This window comes from Aquila chrysaetos, chromosome 8 (genome assembly GCF_900496995.4).
Source record: "Aquila chrysaetos chrysaetos chromosome 8, bAquChr1.4, whole genome shotgun sequence".
Classification (NCBI taxonomy): domain Eukaryota; kingdom Metazoa; phylum Chordata; class Aves; order Accipitriformes; family Accipitridae; genus Aquila; species Aquila chrysaetos.
The window spans coordinates 45,576,376-45,590,400 of NC_044011.1; the positions used below are offsets into that span (position 1 = coordinate 45,576,376).

The window sequence follows — 14,025 nt, forward strand, 5'->3', positions numbered from 1 at the left end:
TGCCCAGTTCTCTGCTCGTGTTGCCGATTTGTGGCTTTAGGATGAGGAACGAACTGCAGCGACACATTTGTGGCCAACCCTGGAGCGCTCGAAACATCAGTCAGCCTTGGAACCTACAAATTCCCTTGAGTAGCTGCTGAGACCATTAAGTATACCTGTTCCACTGAAAACAAGCAGAGTTGCAGCAGGAGGAAAGTTTACTCTCTCTGTTAGATCAACAAACGTGGATACCACAAGCCATTACTACTCCTAAGCAGCATTAAGTGTGTACCATCTGCTCTGATAACCCTGCCCTTCCTATATGACATGTGCACAGTCAGTGCAGTTACCACCACCTGCGCAGTACAGATAGATAGCTGTTTTTCCAGTATATTTGCTGCTCCCCACTTTTAAACAAGCCCTACCTACTACTTAGGATAGCCGAGTTGCTCGAAGTCCAGCTTTTGCTCCTGCTGGAAGGCAATTTTAAGTCAATAGGAGCCAGAGGTTAGCTTGGCTGAACAGTAATAGCCCACAGCAGGCTGCACTCTGCCAGGGGAAGATAAGCATGCTAAGAATCCAAGCCAAATGATTATCCAGGCTTAGAATGGACCATGTAAATTCGGCTAATTGTTTAATGACTTGGTCATTCTGCATTCAGTGTGCTTTGACACAAAACTGGCAGGGAGAAGGGTCGGGCTATTTCACAGCCTAGCAGCTAAGCGCAGGAATACTGCTGCGCTACAGCAAGGCAGCATCCTCTCCGGTGCTTCCAAGAGCCGCTGTTTTTGAGCGCGTCTTCCTGCCTGTACCCACCCCTAAGAGGTGAAAGTGGCATTCCCAAGCCTGCTTTAAGCCATTCCAGGTAAGGCTATTGCAAAGGCAGCTGGAAGCCAAACTTCACCCGCAATAGCATTTACGGCTGGCAAACACGCACGAGACCGCACCCGAGGGCTGTGACGCTGAAGGGATAGCAGTAGGAATGGAACCAACCAGGGTGTTGATGGGATGACATACGTCCCCCCCACACCCCTTAACTCCCGCGAGAATAACCATATAAACGCTCGCACAATAAGCAAGGGCAAACAAAAGACAGCTGCTTTTACAACAGGCTCCTTGGGCTCCTCTGTAGCAGTCTCCTCTACGCTGCAAGCTGACTTAACAGACCCTAGCAGCAGGAGGCAACAGCAACCACTTTTACAAAAATTTACATGTTCGTCTCCAAAAACAAGCACAAGCTGTAAAAAGGCCAAAGGCAAGACACACAGCTAGATTCTGTCCCCTATGTCCACCTGTACGTTAGTTCGTGGCAACTTCAGTCGCACGTGGCATTTCCTGTTGCGCCCGGAGGTGGAACCCGGGAAGGACTGAAGCCAAGCTTTGTAGGAAGAAAAACCATCCTTTTCTTCACAGGCTTTTGCATACAGATGAAGCTTAAGTAAAGTATGTCAGTGAAGGTTTCTAACCTACCTGCTTCCCTCCGCCTTTCTTTTTTTTTTTTGTCTTTTTAAAATACACTAAGCTGCTCTCAGTGATGAGAATTTTTTTTTTTTTTTTTTATCATAAACATACCTCTGATGGAATGGTTACTTTGACCACATCTTCTAGTGGCTGGGATAACAAAGATTTAGAAAAATACAGCACCTCCCTAGACACACAGACCCCGAGCTTTGATCTCTGCACTGCTGTTTTCTGATTTTCCCTGTTGCCTGTGGTTTTCCCTTACAGGGCACAGTTCTTTATCACGGCCCAAGTCTCTGTTGGTGTCCTCTCCTTCCACAAAGCTGCTCACGCTGGAGGAGGCACAGGCACGGACACAAGCCCAGATCAACTCTCCCATCGTGGCAGACAGCAAATACATAGAAGTGGGAGAAGGCCCTGCAGCTTTACAGGGGAAATTCCACACGGTCATAGACTTTCCATCTGAAAGGTAGAGACAAGTTTGCTTTCCAGCATGTGTCGTAACTGGGGTTTTTTTTTTTGATTACAGCAAAAACTTGCCGATACTGACTTACGCTAGTCCTATGTAAAGTATTGCAGCCAGTTTTCCACCTGCTTTGGACTCTCTGAGGATTCGGCTTACATCAGTTGTCTGGTGGACTTAGCTTAGCCATGTAACTTCTGTGCCACTCCCTCCTTTTTAGCAGGGTTATCATTAAATGTATAAAGCCGTGTCGTATGTGATGCATATAGATACCTGTACTAGTCATGCATACAGAAACGTAAACAGGATGAACACCTGGAAACGTTGGGGTTTTCTAGATTTCAGGACTAAGTGCCTGTAACAAATCCCGGTTCCCCTCGAAGTGGAGCAGTTGGACAGACTTGATGACACTAAATATGGCAGTGGGAGGAGGCGAGTGTGATTTTACAGCATGAGTGAGAGATGCTTTTCAATACCTTTTATGGCTGCACAGTTCCTCAGAGAACTGGTGCATCTGCCAGCTAAATGAAAGCCATCCCTTAGCTGCTGTACTGTACACGTACGGAGCCTTTGCTCACCTGCATTGCACCCGCTTTCCGTAGTTTGGTGGAATTTACCTAGCAAGACCTTAGGGCTGGGCTGTAAGAATGAAAACATCCTCAGCTATTTAAAAGAGACCAAGTTTCTAAGCTTTGTTTCAGCAGAAACCAGATAGTGCTAATAACCAACAACCGGCAGCAGGAACTAAACGCAGCTTCCCCCTCCAACACAATTTGCTCTATTTTCTCGCTCCAGAAAAAGACCGCCCAGCAAGATGAAGAAATCGCCAGTTGGCAGTTGGCGTTCCTTCTTCAACCTGGGAAAATCATCATCTGTGTCCAAACGCAAACTACAGCGCAATCCCAGTGAGCCCTCGGAAATGAAAGCCATAGCCCTGGCAGGTAAGGGCGCAAATCCAGCTTCCAAAAAACTGGGGTTTTCAGCAATGCAGATTTCACGTTTAAAGTGTGCTTTTATCTCCTTCTAGCGTTCAAGCCGTGCATAACACCTTCAGTTAACTGCCGTCTTTCCTAAATGGATCCCGCGTTAGCTCGAGAGCCAAACCTGCTAGAGCACCCACCTCTAACGCTTTTCTCAGAGTAGCTTTTGAAAGACACCGCTCTAATAAGTCTCAGAATAGTTTCTTCTGACACTCTTACTGTGAAGTAAGAATACAGTTCTGGCTCCCTTTGCTGCTCTCAAAAGACACACAATTTAACTACGTAGAGACGCTTTGCCACAAACACATTCACCCCGAAAGCTGTACCACTGTAACTAGAGAAGGCATCCAACAACCTTTTGTAGCCACATCCACTGTATGTGGACTGAAGTCTCGGCCCTTTCCGTGTATAGTTTACTGTCTCTTTCCAAATTTAAAGAGAGCAACAATATGTTTTTGCGGTAAAACACACCACAAATCCCTAAACGTGGGCCAGTGAGGCCTTTTATCCCGTCTTCTCCCCGGTGCCATTTTCAAAGACATTATATGAATGTCCTTTAAGACTGTCTCCTTGGAGCTCTGAAGTCGTACCTGTTCAGCGCTCATAAAACAAGTTGTGCAAATGTTACTTTATTCCCCATTTTTAAGGGGTTTTGTTTGCTGGCAGGAGCCAACCAATTATCACAGGTAAATCCAGGCAGAATCTGTAGCAGGATGATGCGGGGAGTTGTTTCCCAGCCTGTCATCTGCAGCAAGTTACCATTTTGGTAGGTTACATTTCCCCAGTCTGTAAAATGACTCTCAAAAATTGATTTACTCTCTTGTGAGAGAACTTTTACTCTCAAGACAGTAGTACTGGTGCTAGAAACCCATTTGTGTGTTTCCTGCCACCGTTACATAGCTAAATATAAACCGCTTTTACAATTCAGCTTTTCACTGTCCCGGTTGCATTTCCCTAGGTGGACGAGGAGACAGTGGGACTCTTCGCTCGGCTAAAAGCGAAGAATCGCTTACCTCTCTGCATGCTGTTGATGGTAAGACAAAACAGTACCTGTGCTTTTCATGTGTGTGGATTAAAAGAGGCAGTTTGGCATTACTGACTGCAGATATTCAACAGGGCAGATTTTCCACCCCTCCAGTAAAAGCTGGACTTGCTAATTAACAAAGCAGCTTACTGCTGCCCAACACAGATGGGTATCGCAGGGAAATGCTCATCGGGTCTTTATTTTCCTTCTAAGGTAAAAAAAGCAAACCTCTTGCTTTTGCGTAGCCGGTACCGCTAACATTCGTTCCGTGCCCTCTCCCCTTTCTATTCTAAGGTGGAAAAGACGGCACTGGGAAGGAAAACGCTTTCGCAGAAAGCCTTAAGTGTAGAACACGCTTAAACCAGTTTTACTTTTGCACACAGCTTAGATCAAACCTGACAACTGCTGTAAAAGAGTTTGAGCAAACGTAACAGACAGTTACTGCTAGCTGCATTTCTTTTGTGTTTAGAGTTCACCAGGTGAGCATCTTGCACGCTGCCTTAAGACTACTTTAAGAACACCACCGAACCATCGTGTACTCCTAGACAGTAAGATTTTGACACTAACCCGTACATATCTACTCATTCCTAGGTGAATCTAAACTGTTTCGACCCAGAAGACCGAGGTCCAGCAGTGATGCGTTGTCTGCTTCCTTCAACGGAGAGCTCTTAGGAAACATGAATCGCTGCAATTCTTACGACAACCTTCCCCACGACAACGACAGCGATGGGGACGAGGGGCTCATCCACGTTCCTGCCCTGATTTCTCCTCGATCTGCTGAAGACGTTGACCTGAGCCCACCAGATATCGGAGTCGCCAGCCTGGATTTTGACCCAATGTCTTTTCAGTGCAGCCCACCCCAAGCAGAGTCCGAGTGCCTGGAGAGCAGTACCTCCCTGCTGGAGTCAGTCGGCATAAATAAGGAGAAGCCAAGCCTAGTAAAGAAGGATTTAGAATCAGGCAGCCAGTCCCAGACACCAGGCAGTGCCACGAGCTCTGAGCCAGTCTCCCCTTTCCAAGAGAAGATGAGCCCCTTCTTTACTCTGGACCTGAGCCCAACCGAAGAGAAGGCCTGCAAACCCCATGCCTTTTCACCCAAGGTGGGGCGAAAGCCCATCAAATCTCCACCGCTGACTACATCAGAACCCGTCTCCTTCACGCTGCCCAGCCACGTGTCAGAAGCGACTGGAGGAGTGCCCATCGCATCCAGAAACGCCTCTGCTTCCAGCTGGAGCAAAGGGATTGGCATCACTGAAATCACAAACAGGTCCCCAACCCAGATGTCCTTGCCCCTGAAAAACAGTGAAACAGGAGCAGGGGAAGGAACCCACCAAGAGCTACAGCATGCCCAGCTAGTGGCTGCTGGCAAACCCGAGTTGCCAGAAGAAGGGGAGAGACCAATGTCAAGCAGTCAGAATAAGACTGTACCCACTGGACACACACAGCCAGGTACAGTGCATTTTCCTCCATTCTTTCTTTAAGTTCCAAAGGGGACCTGCTCTCAAAAACATCCTCCTCTGCGTGCCTTTTAGGAGAGGGGATTGCCCGTCAGTTCTGATCACAAGTGTCTTGCAGGGCTGTGCAGATCAGTAAGGTCTTAACCTTTGCTTTCTCCCTACATCGCACAAATCTCAGATAATTTTCCATAATACTTTGTATACCACTTCCCCCCCCCCCCCCCCCCCCCCATCCTGTCATACGTGAAAATCTATAGCATGTCCTTCTAAATCATTTCAGCCAACAGGCCATCTAAGACTTTTCTTTTTTAAATTAAAAATCTGCCAACACTTGAAGAAGGGACCTTTTCGCCTAAAACCTTATGATCAAAATTGTGTAAGGGTATCTCTTTCTCTGCTACCTACTTCCTACCTCTCTAGAAATGCAAGAGGAGCCTTTAGACAATCTCTTGTGTTTTTTCCTTTTTGTGATGAACTGCTGTGCTATTGAACAGCGTTTGCATGTGAGACAGAAGATAGAGTGTTTCACATCAGAAGGAACTGCCACTGTGAAAGCGTGGAGAGCATCTATTTTTTTATAATAGTCATTAAGGTTAGGTCACTCTCCTTATTGGGTAACATAAAATCACTCTCTCTCTCAATTTTCCCCCCATTAGGAGCAGTTGCCCTCGACTCCCCCCAGGATCCTGTTCCCGTCAGTTCTGTGTCTCTTATCCCTCCTCCTCCTCCGAAAAATGCAGCGCGCATGCTAGCCCTAGCGTTAGCCGAGTCCGCACAGCAAGCATCTGCTCAGTCTCAGAAAAGGCCAGGAGATGCTCATTCTGAAAGCACAAATTACGGAGAGACTGAAGCTGGCACAGCTCTAGAAAAGCTCCATCTCTCTGCTGGTGCTCCAGACAAGCTCCACCTGTACACTGGTCTGCCCGAGAACCGACTTCACTTCCAGACTGGTGCACCAGTAGAGCAGGATTTCCAAGGTAGCAGCACACCCGGGGAGCAGAACCACCCACCAGGTGCACCTGGAAACCGGGACCCCCCACCTCTCCACACTGGCATGCCTGGGGACATGCCCGATAGCAGAGATGCGGAGCAGGAGCAGTCCAGCTTCCATCCCGGTAAAGCGGGGGACAAAGATCACTTCCCCTCCCATGCTGGAGACTGGGAGCACACACACCACCATACTCCACCTGCACTGCCTGACTGGGAACCACCCACAACAGACTTGTCCGTAGATAAGGCCCACCTCCGCGCATGCGTGTCTGGGGACAAGCACCACATTCCTATCTGCACACCCGATGACAAACTTCAGTCTCCTCCTGTCGTAACTGCCGGGGAGAAAAGCACCCCCCTGGCTTCAATGCCGTATTTAACCACCATCCAGACAACAGCAGCTGAGCCTAACCGCGGGCCAGCAGGGCCAGCCACGACTCAGGCAGACGTCGCCGTTACAGCTGCGCAGCGCACGCTCGCAGCCGGCCAGCCAGCCCCCTCGCAGAGGCAGGACCACCAGTCAGCAATGGGACAAGTGCCAGCGGCCTCCGCAAAAGCATCGAGTAGTTCCAGTCAGGTACGTGGGCGCGTCCCCCGGCCTTGCGCGGTGTCCGTGCGCAGCTAACCTGTAATTGTAGGAGGCTGAGCTTCGGGAGAGTCGGTCTAAATCCAAATGGCAAGAGGCAGGGAATGCACAGGTTACCGGAAGCTACGTGTGTACGACACAGATGCAGCCTTACAGGAAAGCGGCGGAGAATTTCCTAATACAAGGGAACATCCCGATAGAGCTGCTCTCCTTGGTTTTAAGGGGGGAAAAAAAAAAAAAGTATCTGCTGGGGTGACTGATACAGGGAATGCTAGTTTAGAAGCGCTCAGAAACAAGTGAGAATTTTGCACCTTCTCTTCGCCGAGGCTGACAGTATCCTCTTCCAACATCCTCTCTAACAAAGCAGGTCAGATTGCTGGTGTGAGTTAGACATGGAAGCGTTCACTCAGAAATCCAAACTACCTGCTGCCCATGAAGCATGCGTGCCTGCAGCCTGTCTTAAGCACCATACCCACATTTAAGGAAGGGATTTCTGCTGTATTACACTACTTGATCTGCTCACCAGGGCGTGAGGAGTTTATATCCAGGTACATTTTCATTAAGACCAGTACATTTATAAGCCAGACCACCTAACAAAACACTGTGGCAACCGTGTAAAAGTTTTAACCTGTTGCTATAAAGGGACAGCCACGTCCTCCCCTTTCCCTAGTTTGACATTTGCAGAGAGCGCCATTTGTGTCCTGAAATCTCCCAGAGACACCGCGCTGCCCTTGCTGAGAAAGGGAAGCTAGACATCTCCTCTCCTACAGCAAGCAGCACTAGCTCTCCACAGCAAAAAAAACAGGCACAGGAAAAACTTAAATTGAACTAAGCCGTATGAGCATCTGTGATATTTTAACTACAGAATAGGGAGGAAAGACGCTTGCCTCTAACTGCTACTGGTTTCTTCCCTATAGGTTTGGGGTGCAACCGCACCTGAAAAGCCACCTGAGCCTGCTCCTGTTTTTGTCTCAGAAAGCAGTTCTACCACCCGCTGCTCCTCTTCTGTGCCCACGGGCCACCAGGGCCATTTGGAAAAGCCTCGGGAGACTACGAGGGCTCCCCCGCTGCACCTGCGGTCCGAGTCTGTCCCTACTCACTCCTCCTATGGCTTTACACCCCCCGTCCCACCTGTGAGAACGCTGGAGAGCAAAATCGCTGCTGCCATGCACTCCAACAACACGGACACCGTCAACAACTCCAATTATCACACCTTCCTGTCTTCCTCCATGCTGGCTTCCTCCGTGGAGGAAGCCCTGCTGCCGCCACCACCGCCGCCGCCCCCCCCCCAAGCACGCTTCCCTGCAGTCCGTGTACGTGCCGCATCCCAAGCCAGAGAGCATCCCCGAGCCCTCCGGGCCAGACGGCTACCTGCACCACAAGCTGGCTTCCATCCATCAGTACAGGCCCGAGAGCGTTCCTCCTCACATCTCCTACCACAGCAAGCCCGACCAGCACCAAGCCTATCCTCCTCGGTCAGAGACGCCCACTTCTGCGGGCACTCGCTACAACACCTACGCGACCCAGGGGAAGAGCACCTCGGCTCTCCACTCCAAGCCTCGCAGCCGGACAGAGTTCGTGTCCTCCGTGAGCCCAACGGGCCTGCGTAACACCAGCTACGCTGAGGACGCTCCACCCTACCCCACTATCCGAAGGGTTCAGTCGCTGCACGTCCCCACCCCCGCTGCCTCTGCTATCCGCTCCGTTCCCATTTCACGGACCGAGGTACCTCCGGATGACGAGCCGGTGTACTGCCCGCGGCCCCTCTATCAGTACAAGCCATACCAGCCCCACTCCGACTACCACGTAACTCAGCTGCAGCCTTACTTTGAGAACGGGCGGGTACATTACCGGTACAGTCCTTATTCCAGCTCTTCCGGATCCTCTTACTACACCACCGCTGACGGGAGCCTTTACGACCTGGACCCCTACAGCACTGTGCGGGTCAGACCTTTCCACCCCCTCCCCGGCCGAGACTTTGCACCGTACGCCTCCCGGCTGCAAAGCAAGGGCCTGTACCGCTATCCCAGCTTGTCTGCCTACCCCCGGGGTGGCCTCATCAGCCACCTAGCAGGCAAAGAGCACAGCTTCATCAGCAGAGACGTGCCTCCTGCGCCGGACATCAAGCACACGTACATGTCGTGGGACCTCGAGGACATGGAGAAGTACCGCATGCAGTCTATTCGCCGGGAGAGCCGCACGCGCCAGAAAGTGAAAGGGCCCGTGATGTCCCAGTACGATAACGTGGCCCCGCTGCTGCAGGAGGAACTGGGAGGGCTGGATGTGATTCACTTGCGCAGCAAATCAGATCCCGGGAAAACTGGCCTCCTCACGGTGGCAGAGGGGAAGGAGGGGAGGTACCCGGCCAAAGCAGCTACGCCCGAGGGGGACGAACGTTACTACATGCAGCACCCCGAGCCAGAGCTGGACAGAGCCCACTACCACGGCGCCTACGGGAACGGGCAGTCGGAGAAGCCGTCCCTTCCCCAGAAGCAGAGCAGCGTCCGGAATAGGAAGCTGCACGAGCCGGGCTGCAACGCAAACGAACACAGGACGCACTTGCAGCAGGAAGCCAGCCACAGGCAGCCTTCCGAATCCAAAAACGGGCCCCCTTATCCCGACTACAGGCCCAAAGGTGGCCCGGAGCCCTCCGAGCCCCTCGGTTACCAGCACTCGGGCAGCAAGTACATCCCGGCGAACCAGGAGACCCTGAGACTGAACCACAAGGAGGTGAGGTTGGCAGAGGACAGGCCGGATTTGGAGAGGTCTCGAGCCAGGCCCACCACCACATCCATGGAGAAACACTCCAGAGACTGCTATAAAGACGAGGAGCACGCCGCCTCTCCCATGGCACCACCGCCCAAGCCCGAACGGAGCCACAGCCTCAGAATGCAGCACCCCGAAACCATGGAGAGGGACTCTGCCCTCCTCTACCCATACCAAACCCTTGGGAAACGCCAAAGCACTATGACTGTGGTGTCCCAGTATGATAATTTGGAGGATTACCATACCATGCCTCAGCACCAAAGAGGGGGCTATGTTGGAGGAGGGGGGTTTGTGCCCCCCAGTTTCACCCACGTGCACAGTAGAACTTACGCCACGGCCCTCGGCCAGGGAGCCTTCCTCCCGACGGAGCTGTGTTTGCAGAGGCCTGAAACGGAGGTCCACGTCGAGTGAGCTGGTGCGGGGGGAAGGAGGGATAGAGTCTAAGCAGCCTCTGCTGGACAGCGGACTGTTTTATTTTTTCAGTGATGGAAAAAAAAAAAAAAAACAAACCCAACCCTGCCCCGATGAGCAAAGCAAACCCACCTTCAGCCCCACCCCTACCAGCCCACCACTCACTGTTTTTATGTAGTAGAGATATAGCTTTTTCATGTAGTTTTGAGACAACTGGAACGATAGGGCAGGCTGTTTGGCACGCAGTTGTTGCCAGAGAGGCCGGGAAGAGCTGAAAGAGATGCTGTTGGGGCAGGGGGCGGGAAGGAAGAGTTTTTCCTTCCCCAGATTTGACATTGGCAGTTACCACCGCTTCCTCGCCACACCTCCGTGGTCCTGCGCATGACGGACTGTGCATTCAGCTGTTCTCCCTGTGAGCCCCGTGTGTAGTAAGTTGCCCTTCCCACTGCTAGCTTCCAAGAAAGGGTCTCTGACATCCCTCGGAAGAACCACTGTTCTGCCCCCTCTGAGGTTACGCAGCAAGAGCGGGCTAAAAGCTGGGCAGGGGGGAAAGACTTCCCAAGTATTTTCTTCTTGATGAATGCCGAGGTCCTGCCTCTCCCTTGGAAATTACTGCTTAGGCATAGTGGATCCACTTCAATTGCTTTGAAGTGGGTGGGAGCCTGTTTTGACTTCAAGCCCGTGGAGCAGGCTCTGAAGCAAGTTCAAAATACAACGCGCTTCTTAAATTGCTTGCTTAACAAGCTGCTTCTGACTACAAGAAATCAAATTACTTTAAATTTCTCTATTATAAAGCAGAGGCCAGCTATGGAAGCCAAGTAGGGCAGGTTTGCATTTCTCATACCAAAAGCAGTAAAACGCAAAAATACACCAAACCATACACACACAGTTGGGAACAGCACACCCATTTCATGCCAATACCTCTTTACTGCTAGGCTATCTACAGTCCAGACGATTCAATACCACGTTGTGGCTGGCCAGACAGTATCATCTCTCTACAAAAAAAATACTATAAAAATAATTTAAAAAAAATCATCTCTATAGCATTATGTCCAGCTTGTAAATTGGAGCCCAACTTATCGGCTGGGAATAACTGTGTAAGTGCCGAGTTATCTGCATGACCAGCTGTTTGCCCTGGGCCAGATCCTGCAGCTCTTAGATCAGGGAATGCTCCTATTGACCTTAAACTGAAGGTCTACAGGACACGGCTTTCTGTAACCTTTAAGTTCTGTATTGGCAAGGGGATCCCTGTGAAGTTGTGGCACATACAGAGTAGTTACGTGCCGTCTGTGCGCTGTGAAATAGCATTGCCTCCCGTATCGCAAGCGTAGCTCCTACCAGTAGTCAGTTAGCAGTAGGGACAGAAGGCCAGTGCACTCTATAATACACTAATAACATTGTCCTAAGGTATTTAAAAGCTTTCTGTATTGTAAAAGAAGCCAGGCAGCATCTCGCGTGCAGCCTCTCAGACTTCTTCCCAGGACGCGCTACAACCCCACCTTATAAATAAAGCACATCCATTTCGTCAGACGGGGCTTGCAAGCAATACTTGAGATTTAGGAGTTTTTAAATGTTCGCTGATAAATTCCAAGGCCATTCCTGTTCCGTGTGGTTGAAGAACTTCTCTACCTGTTTTAAATCTCCAATGTTTTATTAAAAACCTGGAGGTCCTGCTGTTAGCACACAGCTGTGAAAGTTAAAGGGACCTTAGATAGTTTTTTTGAACAAAAGTTTCATGGCTATTTTGGGGCTTTTAAGTCATACGGAAAATCTGCTTCTAGTAGCTAACTCGTCTTTAGCTGTTTGCTTCTTCTAATCTTGTAGCCTTGTCTGGGGCTGTTTCAGTAACACTTCCTTATGGTCCTCTTTTACTGTGCAACGCTGTTGTTTCAAGCATTTTGTTTAGAAGAGTTGTTCTTACATGTTACGGAAATAAATCTGGCAGTCATAAAAAAAAGAGAGGAAAAAAAAGCAGCACTGTGATCCAGGTTACCACAATCTCCTTGTGAGTAATTACCAGGTAGAGGGGTTGGTTTTTGGTGAGGGAATGCTTTTTGTAATGTTTTCTTTTAAGGAAAACTAACAAGAAAAGAAGTACATAAAAGAAAGGGGCCATTAGGTGAGCCACCCTGTCTACATTGCTAGCTAACTCCCTAGGAAAGGCTGACCTGTCCAGATTCCTCGGTGCAAGCTCGCCAAGGGAGTCCAGTTTAAGTATGTGCTCTCCCGCTAGAGGCGTGTACTGCGTTAGGACTAGTACCAGTCCTCAACCGTTGTAGCACAGTCTCCCCACAGCTGCCAGTTACCTGCCAAGGTCTCCAGTTGAAGCAGGGACAACGCGTTTGGTTCAGGCTATTTGGGATTCAGGTAATGAGAGCTGTAGGTCAAACCTCTCTCTCCATGAAAGCCTTAACTCCCCACTCCTGCCCCCCGCAGCAACTCTCCTAACCTCCATTTTGGCCTTACGTTAACCAGGACTATCCTTCTACTACGAGGGGGCCGAACCCAGCCCCCACTAATTGCGAACGCCTCTCTGGATTTTCCTGCTCAAAGCCACTGTCTCCCTCTAGAGATCAAGTGCCATCCCTGGACAACTTCTGGTCCTTACAGTCTTGTGCTACTACTGCCTGAGCCTGGGCTCTTCAGCTCACTGCATTGTACGAAGTGCCAGGTGCTAAGCGCCCTCTCGTCCCATAGGAAACAAAAGCTTTCAGCACCTTTCAAAAAGAGCTTCTAGAAGTGCACACCCATACACCCAGGTGGCTGCTACAAACAGCCTTCCTCTTGAGAACGAGAAGGTCTCCGTTACAAAAAGACACACAGCAGAAAACTTAATACCCAGCGTCCTCCCATCCCTCTGCACACAGCCACATCAGCGTGTACTTCAAGGGCTGGAAGCTCTCAGAGAACCCAAACTAACTTCTGTACACCAGTGTTGAGCCACAAGTACAAAAAAAAAAAAAAAAAAAAAAAAAAAAAAAAAACAAAAAAAACCCAACCAACACAAAAAACCCACAACCAAACCCCACCAAGGTTAAGGCACCAGCTTTTCCCAGACAGTAACACAGATGAGCACCTTTCTTTTGGTGTTGCTGCTGCCCATAGCTTAAACATCTAGCACGATTCAGCGGTCGTCCCCGCATCCACGCCACGCAAAGCCATATAGTGAACTATGCAGTTCTGCTCTTGCACTGTGGTTAATCTGATGGTCCTTAGAAAGAGTTCTACATCCTGATTAATTGATTCACAATAAAGGCAAAACATCCAGCTGTATCTTTCCAGAAATCGTAGCTCAGATTAAAAAAGGCATTGTGCATCAGAGGAAGGAGGGGAGGTTACACCAGATGTCTAAGTAAGGTGGATGATCTGGAGGTAAGTTGGTTCTTAGTTCAGTTCTTAGCGTCCTAGCAGAAAAATGGGAGAGAGCGAGGGGACGGCAACGCAAATAATACTCTATTGCGAGTCTAGTTCTGCTCAGATTAAGGAATTTATTGCCTAACCGTCTCTCCAGCAAGATGACAAGCAGCTATGTTCTTAAATAATCCCCTTATACTTGCCACAAGCTATCTGCATCTTGAATTGCCACTTCCTAAGTTTTCAGCTGAGTTTCTCCCTAGTGCATGCAAGAGTTAGGGTCCAATGGCATACTCCAATTCTGGATTTTCACCTCTGCTTTGGAGTGGAACGTGCAACCCGTAGGAGACCTTCCCTGGCAAAGGGGGAGTGCAGACATTAGGTCCGTAATGAGGACCTAGCCCCTACAAAGTCTTAAGTAAAGCATTAATTTCTGATTTTTAAAGAGTCTTATCAGGTGAAATCTATATGCATATATGACAAAACACCCACAACTTTGTGCCTATGTCTTTCCAGAGATCCTCATTTTATGCTCATCGTTTGAGGGGGGGGGT

The 14,025-nt window shown here is 49.7% G+C and overlaps 2 protein-coding genes across 2 annotated transcripts in view; one reads left to right on the forward strand and one right to left on the reverse strand.

Annotated features, from left to right (window-relative positions):
• The window catches only part of ARHGAP32 (Rho GTPase activating protein 32), a 188,203-nt gene extending 175,211 nt beyond the window's left edge, over positions 1-12,992 (forward strand). Inside the window, 7 exon segments of the mRNA XM_030021349.2 lie at positions 1,708-1,909; positions 2,699-2,844; positions 3,842-3,916; positions 4,499-5,356; positions 6,021-6,931; positions 7,858-8,219; positions 8,221-12,992. Of these exon segments, the coding sequence (XP_029877209.1) occupies positions 1,708-1,909; positions 2,699-2,844; positions 3,842-3,916; positions 4,499-5,356; positions 6,021-6,931; positions 7,858-8,219; positions 8,221-10,117 (4,451 nt within the window). The 3' untranslated portion in view covers positions 10,118-12,992.
• Positions 1-14,025, reverse strand: part of KCNJ5 (potassium inwardly rectifying channel subfamily J member 5) — an 80,303-nt gene that overhangs the window by 673 nt on the left and 65,605 nt on the right. The window lies entirely within an intron of this gene.